At 39.7% G+C, this 20,841-nt stretch overlaps 3 protein-coding genes across 4 annotated transcripts; 1 reads left to right on the forward strand and 2 right to left on the reverse strand.

Annotated features, from left to right (window-relative positions):
* Positions 1-615: 615 nt before the first annotated feature.
* pcyox1 (prenylcysteine oxidase 1) lies at positions 616-5,943 on the reverse strand. The gene is made up of 7 exons (XM_022762223.1): positions 5,688-5,943; positions 5,325-5,469; positions 4,382-4,588; positions 4,097-4,271; positions 3,798-4,009; positions 3,549-3,701; positions 616-3,427 (listed from the first exon to the last, which is right to left on the reverse strand). The coding sequence occupies exons 2-7, from the start codon at positions 5,443-5,445 to the stop codon at positions 2,757-2,759; spliced, it is 1,539 nt and encodes a 512-aa protein (XP_022617944.1). The 5' UTR covers positions 5,446-5,469; positions 5,688-5,943; the 3' UTR covers positions 616-2,756.
* Positions 5,944-6,725: 782 nt separating this feature from the next.
* Positions 6,726-9,654, forward strand: fam136a (family with sequence similarity 136 member A). Its single transcript, XM_022762180.1, has 3 exons — positions 6,726-7,012; positions 7,123-7,263; positions 8,864-9,654. The coding sequence occupies exons 1-3, from the start codon at positions 6,926-6,928 to the stop codon at positions 9,050-9,052; spliced, it is 417 nt and encodes a 138-aa protein (XP_022617901.1). The 5' UTR covers positions 6,726-6,925; the 3' UTR covers positions 9,053-9,654.
* A 1,519-nt stretch (positions 9,655-11,173) lies between these two features.
* Positions 11,174-17,556, reverse strand: gmcl1 (germ cell-less, spermatogenesis associated 1). 2 transcript variants are annotated; one of them, XM_022762234.1, is made up of 15 exons: positions 17,220-17,556; positions 16,107-16,284; positions 15,861-15,984; positions 15,653-15,749; positions 15,463-15,560; positions 15,226-15,338; positions 15,080-15,145; positions 14,758-14,842; positions 14,579-14,669; positions 14,317-14,457; positions 14,160-14,229; positions 13,957-14,032; positions 13,701-13,846; positions 13,337-13,424; positions 11,174-13,245 (listed from the first exon to the last, which is right to left on the reverse strand). In XM_022762234.1, the coding sequence occupies exons 2-15, from the start codon at positions 16,280-16,282 to the stop codon at positions 13,105-13,107; spliced, it is 1,512 nt and encodes a 503-aa protein (XP_022617955.1). In that variant the 5' UTR covers positions 16,283-16,284; positions 17,220-17,556; the 3' UTR covers positions 11,174-13,104. The 2 variants fall into 2 exon arrangements, with proteins under 2 accessions (XP_022617955.1, XP_022617954.1); XM_022762233.1 differs by having other exon boundaries at positions 16,107-16,289.
* Between the last annotated feature and the right edge of the window lie 3,285 nt (positions 17,557-20,841).

A 20,841-nucleotide genomic window follows, 5' to 3' on the forward strand; every position in this document is an offset into this window, starting at 1 on the left:
CACATCACATGCTTTGCATGGACAGGCGGCTCTGGTACCATTGTCCCTCCCTACCTGAGAGGACAGCTGCGTGGCACATCACCACACAGACGTATCCTTATTCATGCTGTCAATGCCACCCATTGTTGGCTCCTCAGTCACATGAGCCTTTATTTGGGATGCTACTGTGACTGATGAAAAAAAAAAAACGGGGGTCCTTGCAACTGAGCTGAAAACAATGTTAATTTCCTTTTGGGATTGGAAACAGTGATTTCACCGCACACCCATGGCTTATGAATGATGGGTCACAATGTGGCTCAGGGAGACAATTCCTCAATTTATCATGCAATCATGCAGATGAAAGAGATCCTGATTTCTCAGCCCTGAATCTGTCACAAGGGACATATTCAGCAACATCTGAATGTTAGATGATAGTATGAAATTAAATTGTGAAATGGGACAGAAAGAAAAACAAGAGAACAAGTTGGATAAAAGATTCTACTATAAAGACAAATAATAAAACTCACTTCATCTATAAAGCAAGTTTGCAAAAGTGTGATCTATATGAGAAATGATTTAAACATAATTTAATTTGGCTAATTAAGCTCTGAAGCAAAATATCAAATACAAAGCAGACAATGTCTCACCACTTTATTGTGATTGTAAACACTTTCAAAACATACAGGGGTTTCAGTATTGTTTGTAATCAAATTAATTTGTAAATAAAAGGATCATTTTATTTGTCCAGAACAATCCAGTCTAAATACTGCACATTGGTGGGGTTCTTTGGCATTTGGACTTCAGTATAAAACAGAAGCTTTTCTATCAATTAAAGTGCACAATTAATATTCTGGCAACAGTGTGTCTTGACTCATACTCAAAACTTCTTTCAAACATCTAGAAAAATACACCTCTAAAAGTGCTTAAGAAACAATCAGCAAACTCTAGCGGTCTTCCCAAAGTAGTTAAAGAACATGAAAGTGGTCCAGGAAGGTACAGTGTCTTTAAGCGACATGACATCAGATAAATCCCAGGTACTGAATACGCCTCCATTTGTTACAAAATACAAAATACAGAAATGCGTCAGCCTCGCTGCAGTTTGGTCCTGGTGGTCTGAGTCTGATGGCAATTTTCACGTCATTAAAAATGACACAGGAAACCCCTAAGGACAATTGATTTCTAAAATCATTGGGAGACTTATCATCTACTAAACACATAAGCTAATTACTTCAATAGCTTAAGGCACCACAGTAGTTTAAATGGTCAGTGTGATTAGACTCTTTCCAATTACGGCACATTATATCAACAGTCTATTTAAATGCTAAGAAAATACATTAATTTGTTAATACTCCTTTATAACATCCATATCTTCCAATTTACAAAGAAAACGTCTTGGTGGCACAACTCTCTTACTGACAGCTGCCTGTACTCACTATCAACACATACAGCAGTGTGCTGAGGAGGTAGAGAGACTGAGAAAATCATTGGAAGACACATGAATCCATCAATAACGGGACATCGTCATATTAGTCAACACTATGCAAGAATTTGGCTAAAGGGTGACAATGGTTGGTCTGTGATTTGTTAGATGTACCGTGTTTAAAACAGAGGAAATGCACTTTAAAAAAAAAAAAAAAAGTTTTAAAATTTCTTCAAGATACTCTTACATATAAAGGAACAGTCATACGTCTACCCTGCAGTGCAGCGTGGTTCACAGTGAATACAAAATTCAGCACAATACAATGTAGTCCCACCTGTTATTGTGATTTGTGCTGCTGTTGCTGGTGACAGAGCGATGAACTGTGGCTACTGTTGGAGTGATTAAAAGATTTCCTGTTTATTACAACATTGGTCTTTTTTTTTTTTCTTAGTTTTGGCCAACACTAATAATAACTTTGTACTCACCAAGTTAACTGCTGAGATCTTAGAAAGGAGACACTTTGCTTTAAAGGCTTCTTCAGATAGGGGCAAGAAACATGAGGAGTCAAACAACCAGACAGATTATAAATAAGCACCCAGGTCAACGGTCGAATCATCACCCAAACTGTCAGTGTACATGACAGCCTGGTTCAAGTTTAACCTGCCATATATGAAGTTTGAACAGTTTTCCTGTGGTGCACTCACTCATGGTTTTATCTAGAAAATCAAGTTGGCTTGTTTGAAACTTTTCTGATTGTTATTCCTGCTGGAGTTTGCTCTCCTGTCAGACTTTGTAGCAATGTCACCTAGACCTGCAACTAACGATTATTTTCATTATTGATTTACATGTGGATTATTTGCTCAATTCATTGATTGATCTACAAAAGAGCAACAAACATTTACTATAATGTAAGACAATGACAAGTAGGAAATTTTACCATTTGAGAAGACAAAACCATTGAATATTTGGCATCTTTGCTTAAAAACTGACTTAAACAGTTAACAGTCAATTATCAAAATTAACTTTCTTTCGACTGACTAATCTTTTATTCGACTAATGTTAGTGCTTTAATGTCATGGTGTTCCCAGATCTCAGCAATTACATTGGTGAGTACATCATCTGACTGGTAGAAATTACAGCCCAAACTGCAAAAATAAGACCAACTTGTAACAAACCAGAATATAAGTTTAAAAAGGCAAGAGCACCCGAGATACCTGAAAGAGAGTTGGGATTTGCCCTGACTGGAGAGTTATTACAGTGCAGCAGGCAAGCCCATGAGCATCTGTATGGGTTTATACTGTGCTTGATTGATAGTATTTTATTGCTTTTGGTTCTCATCTCAAATAGTTCTCACTTGTCAGAGCTCCCCTCTTAGTCGGGTGTGAAGGTCCTCCTGGTCGATCTTGCCGTTCTGTCCATGCCAGCGATGGTGTGCCAGCAGGGCCACGTTCCTGGCGGAGATGGAGCTCATCTCCATAGCACTAGCTGCCCACTCCACAGCGTTGAGGTAGTACAGCCGGTTGTGCAGGATGAAGGGAGGGGTCTTACGATGCGGTGGGCAGTACGCGGGATAAGCCAGCCACCGACTCTCAGACACTGAATCCCAGGAGAGGAACATGTTCTGCAGCTGCTCTTGAGACAGCGGCTGTGGAGAGAACACCTTCCAGACTTTGGTTTGGCTGGCGGGGGGCCGTTTGTAACCTGCAGGGATATGCACAGGGTCGAGAGAGGAGAGGCTGTTGATGACAGAGCCCTTAGAGTCAGTGGTGAGGACTTCAGACACAGTGAACTCTGAGGCTGGCTGTGTGGTCCCAAGGTAGGACATGTTCAGCAAGCCGTGGACCAGAGTTGACACCGTCTGGTGGTAGCGCCCGGGGTAGTTAGACGGGATTTGAGGGGAGAAACCTGAGAAGGTGATGTCAGACTTTCCCTGGTGAAGTGGCGTCGCTATTACCACAATGTCATACAGAGAGTGAGCTGAGCCCGATTCCCCAACATAACTGACCTCATAGAAACTGGCTGTGGTGCCTGAAAATGAGAGGTGGAGGGAAGATGAAACGATTGATATTTAAAAAGTGTGAACATACACATGACAAATCCATCGACGAGAGAAAACGACATGTTCTGTACCAAAAGATGTGAACGTCACCTGTCTTGGAAGGCCGAACCTTGACTGCAATGGAAGTCACTCTGGCAGGGATGAGATCACTTTTACTGTGGTACAGCAGTCCTGAGCAGACTCTCTTATTGCCTCCATCCACTGCCCACAAGCCTGAATCTGCTCCTGCTAATGACACGGCCCCTGGAAGGCAAGATATAAATGTTAACTCTATTCTACAAGTTCACAATTTTCAATAAAAACCCTGTACAATACAAACTCTTACACTCTAAAACGTACCCACAAAGCCGTGGATGCGGACACTCTGACCATAGTTGACACGAGTGATGGGTGCAACAATGTCGTTGAGGAAGATCTGTGAAAATCCTTCACCAATCATAGTTTCCTCCAGAGTCTGATTCATCAGGGTAAGAAAATTATCACCACCCATGGCGTGCAAGAGCCTCTCCACATTGGAGAATGAGTAACCATACTGCTGATACTGGTAGATCCTGTGAATGATGGGATTTCCATGATCAGTAAGACATCCTGCAGAACAAGGAACAGCAATTCTGCATCGAAGTGCTTTTATTCCTTACCTCATAAATTTGTCCAAAACACTCTCCACCCACATCTGCATCCGAAGAAAGTTGAACCCGTATTGCCAGAGCATGCGTAAGAAGTTAAGAATGAACCAGTCACTCTCTTCAAATGTGAGCTCCTTTCCATCAAAGATTGCCATTTTAGAGGAGACATCTTTCCTTGCAGGAATACCTGAAAACATAGGCAACATATTGAAATATCCTGGACTGCATGCTGATAATGGTTTCAACTATTCATGTATTTGTTTTGAGTCTGTTTATTTGAGGTTATGTTGACATTACCTAATTTTTCAATGAAGTGCTTCATGTGTAGGTTCAAAGGATGGATCACTGAACCTCCTGTCTCATACTCATACTCCCCGATCTTCACTGTCGCTAGTCGTCCACCAACAGTGCCAGATTCAAACACATCAATCTTCACCCCGGCTCCAAACTCCTGCCTCAGGTAATATGCAGTCGCTGTGCCACCGATGCCTGCTCCGACCACAGCTTTAAAAGGAGCAATGACAGCGGGGTAAACCATCTGTGCAAAAGGCTCAGCTGGAATTGGTCGACTGATGTTATTGCATGAATTAATGTCCACTCCACGCTGTCTGCTTACATCATCATCATCATCATTTTCTGTCAGTTGACTGATCAATTAATCAACTGATTGTTGCAGCTCTAACTCACATATTATCGAGTGGACCATCAGATAGGAATCTAATTTCCACAAATAAATCTTATATTTGGGCAATTTAGGGCTGAAAGTGATGATTATTTTCGGTTAATCATTTAATCTATAAAATGTCAAAAAAATGTGAAAAATGTCCATCCTAGACTCTTAAAGTCCGAGGTGATGTCTTTAAATGTCAAAAGCCAAAGATACTTTGATTCCATGTGATAGAAAAACAGAGAAACTCTTTTCTGTTGATTAATAAATTAATTGCTGCAGCTTGAATGCAATTTATGCAATTTATGATCTCATTTTATGCACTTGAATTGTGTGTTTTGTGTTTTTTTTTTTGTTTTTTTTTACTTGGCTACTTTTTTCAAAGCAACTGTACTCTGGGTGAAGTCACAATGAGGTCTCCCACACAGAATAAAATATGAAATCAACCCTCTACCTCAAATATCCTGGGCAGGATACTGCTCGTCTATCCTCCAGTGAAACCAACTTTAGAGGATAGATGAAATAGACAAGATAACTGCTGTGTTTTTGGGTGCAGCCTGGGATTAAGCTTACCTATCTTTTTGGGCTGGTTCTGCAGCTCTGGGGCTGAAGCTAGACTTCTCCTCCCGGTATGCCAAAGCCCCAGGAACAACAGTGCTCTCAGTGACAGGGTTCGTAGACTCATTGTGGACATCTAGAGCTCAGCACTAAGGAGCATCTGTGCAGGAGAAATAAACATCAACCACGATCAGTTCAGTTAATAAGTTTCTATTACTCTCGGTCAAAGGTTACACTTCCCACTTTCAGCCTCACGCAAGGAATAAGTAGGGGAATGGTGACATAAATAACTGCACAGCTGGGGTCGGCAGTATCATGCCTGTCTAATGTCTTTAACTTCATAAAGAGAAAGTGGTGAGGGTAACAGGGTGGACTCACTATTTCAAAAGCCACTAGAGAGGGCTGCCAGTTGATCCAGAGGTAGTCTTCACAGAGTTATCTTCACCGGGAAACTTCAGTATCACTTTAAAACTCGTTAAAACTCGCCGCTGTGTACTTAAACAGAAAACTGAACTTTTCACAGACGCCACTAACACACCCGAAGTGGAAATAACTTCTGGTTAATAACAATAAACTCGTTTCACTCTTGAATAATGTCGGAGCACCATGAACGTCGCTAAATATTGAGACACATTTCCGGGCATGCTTACATTCGAGTTTCAGAATAAAACCCTCAAACTCTGTTCAGCGTGGGGGTGGAAATATTCTGCTATGTGGTTTGTGCCAGTGGCACAGGAAACATTGCACAGATAGAGGAAGGAATGGATTCCGCCAAACATCAGCAAAATTCTGGATGTAAATGTCCTGCAGTACGTCAAGAAACTGGTACTGAAAAAAGTAACAGTGCATTAACATTTGAAAAATGATGATTAAAATGTTTTATGTCAGTTTGCTGCAGCGGTTGTATTTACTTCTTTTCACTTCAAGAATCGACGAACTGTGTAATTTGCCAAGGGATGTCCAGACGTTTACATAAAATATCATAAGTCTGTGTTGGAGTAATATTAATGTTGGCTGTAAATAAAGGACAATCACGGTATTGTACCTTTTATGAAAACATAAACATACTATAATTAACCTTTCAAAAGATAAAAGTTGTCATTACTGTTGTCAAGAAATTTAAATAGACTATGAAAATAGAGAAGTAAAATTCAGTTAGGTTGATTTTCAAATTGTGTTTTATTTTGAAAGTTCAATTGATCTGTGCAGTTGGAAGCTGGGCGGAAGTGGTCATTTCTCCTCTGTCATTTCACATAAAATATAAATAAATATTGAGAAAAACAGCACACCCGTGTCAGTATAATATATTATTCAGTGTAATGTTTGGATAAAATCGGAAATCTTCTGGGAGTTAATTTTGAAGTCTGACCCAACCGGAAGATGACCTTTTTTTTACTAGAACCGGTTGCGGAAGAAAAACGGAAGTGACGCAATAATCTCTCATCTTGAACCATGCTTGAATGGAGGTGACCTTAGTTATTATCAAATTGTAAAGTAAAGAAAGTAGGCGGCTGCCGTGTACAGAGCAGGTACGTTGCGCCCGTCCGGTCCGGTTTAGATGCTCCTAAACTTTGCTTGAATATTTCCGAAGACTTGAGCGAGCAGGACGAGCAGAGATGGCAGAGGCACATCAGGCACGCGTGCAGAATGTGGTGGAAGAAATGGTCCAAAGCCTGGAGAGACATCACATCCGTAAAATGCAGGTAGGTGTCCTACCTGTGGACACATGAACTGTGCATGTTGCGCTGTGTTTCTACCAGTCTGCCCTCTGCGGCATCTGTATCCATCACATGTCTCATATCTGCTGCTGCAGGGTCGCATGTTCAAGTGCAGTGCAGAATGCTGTGATAGCTCCACAGACTCCATGTCTCAAGTGCATCAGTGCATCGAGAGGTGTCACACTCCGCTGGCCACAGCTCAGGGACTGGTCACTTCAGAGCTGGAGAAGTTTCAGGTGAGAAACATGATATCTGTCTGTCCACTGTCACACTGCATTACCTGTCAACATGAGACTGTGTGGGGTTTTTAAAAGTGGATTTTTTTTTTTTTTTTTTTTAAATAGTTTTTCCTTAGTCAGGCCACATATAACAATGCGATCCTTTCAATAACAATATTATATGTCAGTGTGGCAGGTGGTATAATCACTTTTATCAAATCTGGCACAGACTATTAGCAGATTAATTCAAAATGGGGCATTTCTCTATATATTTGTCTGTATCTATATATCCTACCACCTTCAAGTAAACCAATTAAATAAATTCTTATTGGAATATATGTCATTGGACTTATATAAGATTAAATAATGAGGATGTTAAAACTTCTTTTCAACAATGTGTCCTCCAAGACGATCCTCAGTTTTTGGTAATAATTCAGGACTGTTTAATATCATTTTGATAATGGTTGTCATTGTAATTTAGTGGTGCATATTCATAAATTAATCAAATTCAATCAAAAAAACAACAACAACAACAACTAGAAGGGCACACAGAGAGCACAGACCTCTGCCAATGCCATTGCCAAACAACATTTGCCAGATCTAGGAGTAAAAATTCAAATGCATGCAAGGATTCAGATCTGCCCCAAATTTTAATGGATTCTTCCCTGGTCAATGTCCCACCACTCCATAAAGTGTAGTGCAAATCATTTCAGTACATTCTGTGCAATTCTGCTGACAAATAAACAGACATGGGTGAAAACATAACCTCCTTGGCAGAGGAAACAAGGAGCACGCACACTGAACCTGGGGCTTTTGGGGCCACTGAGTCCAGGGCCAGGGGGCAATTGACAGAAACAATTTAAATGCTGTTGAAACAATAACTTAACAATGATTGTTAGGAAGATAAAATGGCTAATTACATTTATTCCCACTATGTAAATTGTGTTGGTGTATTTCTTCTTATTGGAGTCATTTTCAAAATCAACATTTAAGCAGAGTTTTACTAAAGTGGAATAATTCAATTCAGATTTCTGGAGTTCAATCCAAGATGAACAATGTCCCTGAGGAGAGTTAACATTTAGGCTTGGAGCCAGGAAATCAAAGCAAAAAACAAATGTTAAGTTGGATACAACTGCATTAACAACATCACACATGAGATCATGAAGGTTTCTGAGAAATAAAGTGAGAAAGAAAGGAAAGAACACAACAATACAGTTGTGAGACACAGTACAAAAGCATAACTCCCACATGGAAATCAATACCTTCACCTCATCCTTTTGCTTATGCATTTATGAAAAGCAATATACAAGCCCCACTTGAAGAAATAATTTTTACATCTGATCCAACTTTTTCGAACTGTCAACCATTCCTGAAAAGGAGACAACTTCCAGTTTCTGAGAAGGATGTGTCATCTGGATCCCGTCCATAGCAATTGCAGAAAAACAGATAGGACCTCACTATGTCTTTTAAAATATGAATAAAAAACTTTTACTTTTTAGCCTAGTTTTAACCTAAATGCTTGCCATGCAAATCTCTTAAACATGCCCACTGGGAGTTCTCTCTCCCCATCTTTAGGAAGTCGGAAGTCATGTTTTCTCTCCTCTTTGCCCCCCCTCAGGACCGTCTGACCAGATGCACAATGCACTGCAACGACAAGGCGAAGGATCTATTTGACTCCGGCGCCAAGGAGCAAGCAGTCCGATCGTTGATGGACCGCTGTGTGGGCAGTTGTGTGGACGACCACGTTAACTTGATCCCCAGCATGACCCGAAGACTCAAAGAAAATTTGGACTCTATACAGCAGTGATGAGCGGGGGTGGATGGCTGTGGCCCGTCCAGCAGCGTGGGGTTAGTCAACAGTTTGAAGAATAGAGGGGCTGGAACATCATTAAAGCAAAGCGTAGCATTTTGACAAATTTTAGAGGCTGTGACTCTAAATTTTGGTGTTGTGGAGATTTAAAAATGCTCACTGTGAGATTTATTGTTGTACTGTGTGTAATCTACAAACAGCAACCTTCTTGGAGACTGGGAGCTGAACGTTTTTGGCTTGTTATATCTTGGTTCATCTGCAACAAGATAAATCCAGTGATGCATCAGCTGTCACATTGATGTGTGTGTCAACAAGAAAGTTTACATTTTTAAAACGTTGGTAAATTCAGTACAAATCTGAGTATCACATTATAAAATATACACTTCACAATGCAATCAATGTGATTCAGATGTGCATTTATTTTATGCATTGTTTTGAATGTGCTTTGTATTCAACTCTTCTCAGCCAGTTCCTCGCCATCATCAGCCCCCTCATCTTCATCTTTTTCTTGTAATTTTATTGTGAGTCATCCTGTGATTGTCTCACCTCCCACAATGAGACGTGTTTATATAACTGAATTAAAAGTACTGTAGATGTAACTGGGTTTGGACTGTGTTACTTCCATAACATCAACAACATGAGTTCTTGTAATAATAAACACCAGAGATACAATTATTTTATTTGATACATGTATTTTAAAGACAGCAAGAGAATATTCTCAATTATATACAAATAATGGTGAACACGGTACCAGTATCACAGCATAGCCTGAGAATAAGAGTAAGCAGATGATGAAAAGCTGATCATCTGTTGACAACAGCATACGTTTCTGACATCAGTTAAAAAAAAACAACTGTTAAATCAACTATTAACAGGAGTAAGTGGGATATGAAACTGTGGTAATCTCTGATAGGAGGCTTAATTCTTACTATTGGCCCTTTACATCATATCAATATAGAATAACAAGTGACAGACTTGGAGGCTAGAGTCGTGATAAAAGTGTCTTCTGTAAAGTCATAGAAAGTTCTGTAGAAGCGAGGATAGGTTTTACCATCCGAGGTTTGCAAGGGAAATGACTGGAGTATTATACTCTCTTACTGTAAAGGCCAGAACAGACTCTGGAGAGGAGCCAGCTGAAAACACAAGTTGTACCACCTACACACTGATCTTTGAGCCACTCTCACAGGAGGACACTGCAAAACAGCATTCAATCAGACTTTTTAAATGTTCTTAAAAATACAGATATCCAATATTCTCTAGGCTTCTTACATAATTTAATTCACATCTGGTGGAAATCCCGTCTTCATACTTAATTGTAAGGGAGAGACAGGATTTCTAAATAGAACTAATCCCAAAATCTCCAAGTTTTCATCAAACCTTTTTCATTCCTAACAAATACTGGTGTTTGTTAGGAATGAAAATTCCTAACTGACACAGAGGAGATCAAACTGACTGCAGAGGAAATGTTGTGTAGGAAACTATAGAGAGAAACTAGAATTACTCAGGAAATATAGTCACAACCTCCCCTTCTGTTCCTGAGGTACAGTTTTTTAAATAATGGCCAGAAAAGTGTTTTTGCAGAGCACTATGATGTCACAGTGACGTTGACCTTTGAGTGTTTAGATATAAAACAAATCACTTCACAAATTTCATCCTGTAAAATTCTGTCATAATTATCTAATGAATTGAGTTGTGGCCAAAAATGCATTTTGTGAGGTCACAGTGACCTTTGACCTTTGGCCACCAAATTCTACTCACACCATCCTTGAGCCAAAGTGAATGTTTGTGCCAGAAGTTATTAATTCCAGCTGGGTGTTACTGATATATCATATTCACAAGACTATGAGGTCACCATGTCCTTGACCTTTGACCACCAATTTCTAGTCAGTTCATCTTTGAATCCAATTAAACGTTTGTGCAAAATCTGAAGAAATTTCCTCAAGGCATTACTGAGATATCACATTCACGAGAACGAGGGGATGGATCAACAGTCGTTGTTGCTGGCGAGGAGGCATAAAAACATTTGTAGCAGATGGAAGGTCAATATTCATCAAGTTCATGAGTTTCAAAAGCATAAATACCGAATTAACTGAGCTGCCGTAGTAAAGACTGGTCATGTGATAGCACCACAGCCCATGTGAATGGGCAGTTTTATTGGCAGTTCATAATTGTGTACATATTTTACTTTGCAAAAATAAATCCATACAAATACAAATGAAGTAAAAAATAAATAAATGCCAAATAAAAACACCTTTAACGTTTAACTTGATGACAGTTACAGATGCAGCTATACAATCAAACTGGACTAGTATGAATTAGCAGTTGCTTTACAAGTCTGAAAATCCCCATATTTATTAGATTTCAAACAACATGAGGTAATACATTTCCAAAATTGCCAAACAAACAATCAACTAATTAAAAAAACATAACCGCAAAGGTACTTCATGTGGTGAGGGGAGCAGTCTAAAAACTGCTCACTCGTGCCTTAACAAAACAATACAAAGTTGATATAATGAAATGAATTGACTGAACTACGAGAGAATAGCGGGGGATATTTGTAGTACGCAGTGAACATCCAAGCGCTGGTGTCAGTAAAGCGTTTTTTAACTGTAAACTGTGTAAATGAGGCAAACACCTTAAGACTCCTGAAGCCTTGTGTCTCGTGAAGACAGGTTATTGGGTTAAGTCTTTCTGACCTCATGATGCTGGTTTTGTAGTTAATATTTCAAGTCCATCGGGACCTCTGGACGAGGTGATGCTGTTTTCTCTAGATAATACTGAAGAGGTGATGAACTTTCCAATCTGAAAGCCTTCACAGAAGTTGCTCTGGTCTAGAATAGCATGCAGACAAACCCAACGTAAGACTGAGCCACCAAAGCGACATTAACCCATGACCCAGAAGAGTTAAAGTTTTAAAACAGATGCAGTAAAAGCAAGATTTAAAGTTGGATATCTGTTGAGTGTAGTCATCACCTGCGGTCCATTCAACCCTGTTGGCGTGCAACTTTGTATGTAAAAGCAACAGCGGGGAAGTGTGCTTAAATGGAGTGTAGGCAAACGAGGCGGCAGGTCTATCAGCAGCAGGTGGTAGAGATGCAAAATACTCTTCTTACAGAGTTTGAGTGCTGGCAGAGTTGAGTTTTCGAACACACCCATCAGTAGAGCGAGGGACCACACCTCTCTCCACACCCCACAGTAAACAACAGGCTTGAAACTTCCCATACAAGTCAGTGCAACAACTGCTCTTCTAACACAGACGATTATACGTTTTTTTTTCACCCTTTAAGTTTAAAGTTATCTTAGTGGTGCAGTTATTAGATTTTCTGAGACAGTCCATTAACCTCTGAGTGATGGACAAATTACAATCTGTTGAGTTGTCTATCATCTTGAGTCACATGTGGGTTCAACATTTGGAAACATCCAAACATAAACCAACAGTTTCTGTTTGTCAAAAGTGGATCTGTATTCCAGTTAATCTCATGGAAGTCACTGGGTTTGAGGTTTGCTCCGCAGTGTGATCTTCAGTTTCACCCTCTGGTGATGTTCCCACATTTCAGGATGATAATGCTCCCATACACACCGAGTGGTTAACACAAGTATACAGTGAAACCCTTCCACAGTCTTCACAAGCACAAGATATAAACATAATGTGGCCATTATATAAAGTTCTGAAGTCCAAAGAAGATTTTCAAAAAAAGACTGGGGGTTTTCAGTCTCGATGAATGGCTCAACATCTCAGTGAAGACAGTTCATGACAGACATCCAAGGAGAAGTGAAGCCACTCTGAAGGCAAAGAGTGACCTAATCCTTCCTGGCCATTGTGATGCGTCTCTGTCATACTGTAAACTCCATGTATAGATTACTCAGAATGCGCCAAAACACTGAATACATAGATACAAAACATTTTCCCATCACACCTCACTGAGTTACAGAGCATGCAGATGATATGTCCAATGTGGAGATGGTGTTAAATATGGCAGTGGATTGTACATACAAGCTTGTGTCAGTGTCTCGGCGTCGCCAGAGGAATGCTTGCAGTTGGACAGGCATCAAGACACAATGCGAGCAGTGCTTTCTTGTTCTGAGGAATCTGGACGGTTGTCCGACTGAGGCGATGTATACAGGAAGTTACAGCACACGTAGAGGGGGAATGACAACAATCGGCTGTCCAGGTTCATCACCACATACTCCTGAGTGATTGAAGGGAAAGGAAGAATATTAAGCAGGTCTGCAAGATAATGGTGATCTGCAGCCATCTGTATCTGAGTAGCGCTCACTTACCTGGTCTTTCTCAAGGGTGAGAAGCTGGTAACCTGTTGAGCGACTGCAGACCAGTTTTCCACGGCTATCGAAGGAGGCAAGACGTAACCTGGACAAATAAGAAAAAAGTCAAGTTTTCCCGGACCAAAGCTGCTGATGAATACACATTGCTTTTATACAAATAGTTTGACATTTTAGTAAATTCACTTTCTTGCTGAAAACGTATACCACTCATATTCTTATAAGGTAAATATGAAGCTACCACCAGCAGCTAACTTAGCTTAGCATGATCATCTTATCTTCCATATTTAAAACCGCATGATACTGACAGTTATAAGCACGCTTTAGGTACAGTGAGTGTTCAAAGGTTAACTGCACCACTGACCTGTATGCCAAATGCCTCCGAGGTTGCAGACTCACAGCGCCCCCACATGGCTGACTCAGAGTATTCCTTTTGAAGACTATGAAGCGGTTTGTGTAGGTCACCAACAGGTCGAAACCAAAGTTAAAGCCTGTCCATCGCCAGCAGTACTGAGGAAAAAGAAAATGTGATTGATTGATGGTTTTTTTTCTGTAGAAATTAAACCAAATATGTTAAGTGTATGGGAGAAAATGTTCCTGTAACAGACTGTCTGACTCACATCTCCATCTTTTGTCAACTTCCTTCCACACCTCATACTGCTCAGCTCAAACTCCTCTTTGTTAGCTTCCTGGGGACTAATGACAGACAGGGGCCTTTGGCATCACACAACTTCATAATCATATTCTATACATACAGTTTTTGTGGTTATATCAACATGCCATTGCAGTCAAAATGAATCCAATGACTCATTATAACACTCACCCATTGTCATTGTCAAACTCTGTCCGGAGCATGGCAAACCACTGGTTTTTGTACACTGACGTTAGCCAATCTGGAAAATAAAGTATGAACAGAAAAATGTCTTTATTTCCAGAGTGTAGTACGTGATGAAATGATGTCATGCAGAACCACATCTCACCAGGGGGCAAAATATTATCTCTCTCCAGGATGCGTGCAGATGCCAGATCGTTGATGATATACTGGAGGCGAACGTATTTGAACACTGAACGAAAGGGTGCACCTTCATCTGTGTTCAAGAAGGGCTCTTTCTCACACAGGTCTGTAGACCAAAGTCAATTGAAAACAGAGTAAAACACCTGTGTGCCGCTATCAACAACAACAACAACAACAAAAAGATTTATATGAAGACACTATTTCAGAAGATGTGGCTTTAACAGTACCAGTCCTGCGTTTGCATAGCCAGGCATCAGCGTCAGCCAGAAGCTGCTTGATTGGGCCGTCCCATGAGGGATTGAGCTGCACAAACATCCACTGGAGAGAGAGAAAATTATGAGAGCTATTAAAACAAGTCTGATAGTCCAGTGAGTATATCTGAGTTATATCTAACGTTTCCTTCTACCTTTTTCAGAGCTGTGTATACATCCATCTCCACCTGCATGACAAACAGGTCTGAGGACTGAATGAGCTGCTCCATCACCTCTGCCCTGTAAACGTAGCGCATAAAGAAATGTTAGTATGGTTTTTACACTGTGGTTTGAAATGCAACTACTTAACATACAGTAGCCATTTCACTTCATTGTCCTCATTTTAAAAAGTAACAGCACTAAAACTAATCAAGTCAATTTTAATCATGGAGTTCCAAGCAACAGAAAATGATATTTGATAATTGTAGGCTAGAAGATGACGTAAAAACTAAAGAATTGTGAGCTGAGCACACAAACCCAAGTTCTTTCATCAGGTCAACATTTTGGTGGGTCATCAGGTTGTTCAGGAGCCACTCAAGACACCTACAAATATAGAGCATAAATTACAATCTTACCTGTAAATTATTGTGATTTGAAATAAGTTAGATTAATCAAAATCTGACTTTTTCATGACTGAATCCAAGCCGTAGATACTGGCACAAGCATAGTAGCCACACACGGTCTTCGCACTGATGTTTTCCTTCATGGTCTCTCCACACTGCTGGATCAAACCATCCTGTAGACAACAACCAGCCAAGAGACTTGATTAGGTTCTGTGTGTCATGTGACTACATTTATACAAAATCAAAACTGCAATTTTTTCAGTCGTGACAATAACTGGCTTCTTTCACTTCACTGACCAATTGTAGCATACAAGCAGCGGCAAGAATACTGACGACTCTGCTGGGCTTGATCAGGACATCGTCCCGGTACAGGGATCCAAAGACAACCTGTAGAGCTACACACGTAAAGCAGGATAGAGTTATCAGTAAAACATGTAAACAAACAAACACAGTCGACTGCTGGTTTCAGTGACTGAAGTGCTCTTACCTTCAGTGTCGATGTTCTGGTCTGGGATCTCCAAGTTGATTTCCATCATGTTGGACTCCTTCCACGAGCCGCTGAACATACTGGAGAAATATCCTGACTACGAAATGCAAGGAAGAGGAGGAATGAGTCCTAAATGATAAGGATAAACACACGTGAAAGAATATATCACAGACTGCCTTTGAGGTGTTTTTGTGTCATTATATTTTACCTGGCACAGATACACTTTGTGGAGGTTCCACTCCTGTCCCAGAGCAGAGATGCGAATGTCACTGTTTTCGCCATTCAGGAACAAGGTTTGATAAATGTATCGTGATGTGCTTTTCAGTTTCTTCCTGCTCAGGTTTGGAAAACAGACAAACAACAGAGGAGAGACCAAAGGCAGGGTCAGACAAAATACTGATAACTGACAGATATTTCACACTGAATTGATCATAGGCTATTTGATTGGACTTGCCTGCGAGGTGTATCTAGTAAGGCATCGTCCTCCTCTTGTTCACTGTCACAGTCACACTGGGCATTTCTTTTCCTCTTCTTACACTCACAATTGTGCTTGCGGCTGGTACTTGTGCCCTCTGCAGCCTCCTCTAGGCCCTGAGAGGGGGACTGGAACCTGCTGCCTAGACTTCCCATCTCTACCCTTTCAGAGACATGAAACAAACAAAGCAACTGTCAGAAATAACAGGTCCACTGTACTGTATCTTCAAATTGCAACATCGCTTTGCAAATCAATATATTAATGAGAGCACACGCTGTTAGGGACTTTGGCTTGTGCCGAGTTGTGATCTAGCTTGTGTTGGAGTTTCCTGTCACTCCCGCTTACAATGGATTTATCTGTTGATTTGTTTTTTGATTAATTGATTATTTAGACTATAAAATAGCAAAAAATAATGAGTTCACATTGCAGTTTTGCAGATCCATGGTGACGTCTTCAAACTGTATGTGTTGTTTACAAATGTTTATAAAAACATGACATGAAAAACATGACTAAAAATTCAAACATTAAGCGGATCCAGGAAAAGTTTGCCATTTTGTTTGACACATCACTTAAATGATTGATTATCAGAATAGTTGCTGATTAATTACCTGTTGATAGACTAATTGAGAATTAATTTCAGCACACTAATTTTTCTTAAGACTACATTACAATGTATTTGACTGTCTTATAAAACGGACAGAATGCTTTCATCATATTATAAACGGTGTATTTAATTTTGTCTATATTGCCTTTCCTTCGAATAAAATAACGACAGTACCCTTCATCAAAAATGACATTATCTAGTTAAATGTTCAACAAAAGAGCAAATGACAATAGGTCAAATTTGTTAGTTGATGTACTATTGTTATCATCTGCCTACCTGACTGAAAGAACAATCATATGTGGCCCCAGAGGCCTCCAGATTTGTATGCACTTGTATTTATGAGTGTAAGGACAACAAACAAAACCTGAACGAAGTTTCATTAGCTACACTTTTTCATTGCAAGAGTCTGATGCAAGGGCTCCCTCCTCCAGCATCTGCAAACCACATGTAGAGTATGCTAAAGAAAAACAACGACTGAGTTAACTCACCTGATGATCAGCAGCGGGCAGGCTGAGGGAGAAGTGTTAAGGTGAATTTGGACGGTAAACACTGGCTGATTATCTCCCGGTCAGACAGTCTGTCAGACGCTGACAAGCCAGCCGAAGAGAAGCTAACCTCAAAGCTAGCTTAGCTGCCGAATTCACAGACGAAAACACGTCTGAAAACAGTAACAGCGTTACTTCTGACAAGCTGTTCCTCCTCACAAGCCTCCAGACGGCAGAATCCTGTTTGGTTCCAGTTACATCTTTCTAAATTGGCGCTAATGCAAATACAGAAATAGGAGATGGTGTGTAGCTACCACTGCCCTGAAAGTCTGTAGCTGCTTTTGTTATTCTTCTTCTCTCTTGGTTACTAGGATGTCAACGTCACATGTGGCTGCTTCGCTCAATGGCGCCACCCACTGTGAGACAGGAGGATTACACAAGTCTGAAAAGTGTAAGTCAATTCTATCACCATCTGTTCATTTGCTTAGTTTAGTTTAATACTTTTAAGGCTTTTGAACCAGATATTAATCATCCCATAAGATATATATGTAAACTTGATAACTAATCCTACACATTGGGCAACAGAAGCTGAACCCTGCTGACCAGTGTGTCTGGCTCCCCCTGAGTCCAAAGGGCACTGCCAAATCAACAAAATGTTCAGCCTCGTACTTATTTGTACTGAGGAGCCTTTGCTTAATACAGACTTTTATCATGACTGCACTGATATTTCGAAAGTGAAAGTCTTTTAATCATTTTGTCCTGAGAAATCATCTAAAATGTATGTGCAGTATATTAAAGGCTTATTTTATTTATTTATTTGATACTTAAATTTTTAAACATGACTTTTTTCCTTGTATAACCACAAAATATAACAGCTAAGCATGCCAAGATATCGTATTTTAAAAAAGGAATGTGTCAATCTGCACTCTCTGTTGGCTGAATTCAGAAGGAATTAATTTTGTTTTACACTAGTAGGAGTTTTATCTTTAATTTACAACATATTTTACCACACACAAAGACAATACTTTTAGTGTAGTAGTGATAGTGATACAAATGGACAGCTAACTGGGTAAATCTTCAAGTTAGAACAGAACATGGGGCCAAAGATAGGGAAGGAAGTTTCCTGGAAAGAACTGTGTAATTTTGTACTAACCATAGGTCAGATACTGTAGACACACTGTCAACACTCTGATGTGCTCCAAACAGCATGTGTGCCTGTGATACTGAAAAGCTTTAGTGCACACACCTGGTTGTCTGTGTGAGACAGACGTCACTAAGGCAACCATTTCACAAAGCTCTTTCATGTTTCTGCTATTCAGGGCACTTAACACCCTTCCCCACAAAGTTGAATAATCCACCCAGGTAGGCCAAGACCTCTAAATGAAGCCTAACCTCTGAGTTGGATAAAGTGTTTGGTCTACAACCATCTGCAATGACCAAAACATACCACCAGTTTCCACAGACCAATAGGTTTCAGCAGAGGTGATCAACTTTCAAACCCCTTAAGAAAAAAAAAGTTACTCTTCCTACCCCTGTGAAAGAAGGGATATTAAACAGCTTCCAAACATGATTTTCAGTGAAAATCTTTCTATCAACTACATTGCTTGTCAAGGCCAGATCGAACTATACAAAACTGACTCTGGATTTATGTGACAACTGTATTTAATAATTCCTAAAATCCTGAGAGTAAATCCCCCACAGCATGATCTCTTTCCAAAGCCGCTGGGTCAATAAACAAATGGCTCATAAACAGATATAAGTATACAATACATGGCTGGCCTCTAGCGGTATCCTGTTGTATTGTAGTCAAGACAGTATATTTGGGAGTAGTGTACGAAAAAGAAAAAAAGAAGGTGCATATAAAGATGCATTTAAACTACTGTTTTATTTTCGTTTTACTGAATGTGGACGGGATTTTGATATGATACATTTATATTAACATTTATTTTAAATGAGATGGTGCTTTTTGTAAAGAACAGTGAAACAAAATAATCTTTGTGCAATATTCATTATAGCTTGATCACTGTTAAAAAATGACTCAGTGCCTTTATAATATCTTCTAACACATATAAATGTTGATTTTTTAATTTTTATTTTTTTTTAGATGTGATCTTATTGTTGTCATGGTTTGACGTGACGGACTTTATACTTGGACATTGTTTTATTTCCTGTTTTATTTTGTAATTACTTCCCTTGTGTCTCTCATTTTAGATCTACTTCTTGTCTTTGCCCTGTTTCCCTCCTTTGTGATTGTCTGCCCCGCCCTAATGTGTTACACCTGTGTCCAATCACCCACGCTTCCCTTGTGTGTTTAGTCACTGTGCTCCCACTTGTTTTTGTCAGTCCGTCTGTTGATATCTTCTTGAAGTGCTTAGCTTAGCTCCTGTTCACTTTCGTTTTGGATTTTGAAGTCTTTGACGTTTCACCAGTTTTGTAAGTTTTCTTTTTGTTTATTGAAATACCTTTTTCCCCCCCTACCAACCCCCTTTTTGTGTTGGCTACTTTTGGGTTCAGTTTTTCCCTTAACCTGGCAATTTTTCCGTTTGCATATTTACGTTTTTTCTTTACTGGGGAAAGGAAGATTAAAAAGGGAGAAAAAATTTGGCAAATATTATATAAATAAATGCAACCCAATTCCAGCATAGATAATGACAATATATTAGAGTAAATAATGAATTGAGCTGATTTTTTAAATTTATTTTTTTTTTGAAGATTAGTTCAACCTTTTCCACTTTTTTGAAACTGTCGTAGAATGTCTGTAGAATCTTTTTAAGGTAAATGTAAAATTGCCTTCAGAAGCTCTAAACCTAATACAATGCCCTTTCTTTCTTCTCCTTTCTTTATATACAGTGCTGTGCAAACGTTTCAGGTGCTTTAGATGCTATACACCATGCACTACCATCAGGGAGGCATATGATTGGTCCCAAATTCATTTTGCAGCATCACAACAAGCTCAAACATACAACCAGAGTCATAAGGAAGTATCCTCAGCCACGAGAAGAATAAGAAGTCCCCCAGTGAGCTCTCATCAGTCTGGGATTGCATTAAGAGACGGAAGACGATGAGAGAACCTGAATGCACAGAAGAACTGTATCCTCCTAGGTGGAATAACCCTTCTCCCAAGTGCCTTGAAAAACTTCGCAAAGGGGGACCAAAGAGAATTGGTGATGTTTACCCAATATTGATTTGTTTTAATTTTCTGTTTGCATTTTGTATGAAGTTAATTCATAAATAAAAACTATTCATGGCATTTTAACATTATTTGAAAACATCCTCCCATTACTTTAGTGCCTAAAACCTTTGCACAGTACTGGATATATATTGTACATAGATTTTATTATCTTATCTAAATAGCTTGTTTTGCTCATTTAATATCTCTTATTACTATTGCATTCATCATCATTTCTCGTATAATTATAACATACAGATGCAATGACTGTAGCCTATTTTTTTTTTTTTTTTTTTTGTGAAGAAATTTGAAACAAAAGGTAGGCAGGATGTGACGTATGAGGTGCTCCCGCTGGTGGGCATGGACATTGGAGGAACCAGCCAATAAACGACGAGCAACTCTTTCACAACATTCCAATCCCTCCCAATCCATCTTCCTCCTCCTCCCCGACCTGCC

Source organism: Seriola dumerili, unplaced genomic scaffold (assembly GCF_002260705.1).
Source record: "Seriola dumerili isolate Sdu_G_001 unplaced genomic scaffold, Sdu_1.0 BDQW01000442.1, whole genome shotgun sequence".
NCBI classification, from domain to species: Eukaryota; Metazoa; Chordata; class Actinopteri; order Carangiformes; family Carangidae; genus Seriola; species Seriola dumerili.

Excerpts from the sequence above, each read along its gene's own strand:
- gmcl1 (XM_022762234.1), bottom strand. The coding sequence starts at position 16,282 with ATGGGAAGTCTAGGCAGCAGGTTCCAGTCCCCCTCTCAGGGCCTAGAG. Across the intron at positions 15,561-15,652 it reads CCAGAACATCGACACTGAAG|CTCTACAGGTTGTCTTTGGA; the intron begins GTAAGAGCACTT and ends TTACGTGTGTAG. Across the intron at positions 14,033-14,159 it reads GAGTTTGACAATGACAATGG|TCCCCAGGAAGCTAACAAAG; the intron begins GTGAGTGTTATA and ends GTCTGTCATTAG.
- fam136a (XM_022762180.1), top strand. The coding sequence starts at position 6,926 with ATGGCAGAGGCACATCAGGCACGCGTGCAGAATGTGGTGGAAGAAATG. Across the intron at positions 7,013-7,122 it reads ATCACATCCGTAAAATGCAG|GGTCGCATGTTCAAGTGCAG; the intron begins GTAGGTGTCCTA and ends CTGCTGCTGCAG. Across the intron at positions 7,264-8,863 it reads CAGAGCTGGAGAAGTTTCAG|GACCGTCTGACCAGATGCAC; the intron begins GTGAGAAACATG and ends GCCCCCCCTCAG.
- pcyox1 (XM_022762223.1), bottom strand. The coding sequence starts at position 5,445 with ATGTCCACAATGAGTCTACGAACCCTGTCACTGAGAGCACTGTTGTTC. Across the intron at positions 4,589-5,324 it reads GAACCAGCCCAAAAAGATAG|CTGTGGTCGGAGCAGGCATC; the intron begins GTAAGCTTAATC and ends CTCCTTTTAAAG. Across the intron at positions 4,272-4,381 it reads GCACTTCATTGAAAAATTAG|GTATTCCTGCAAGGAAAGAT; the intron begins GTAATGTCAACA and ends CTATGTTTTCAG.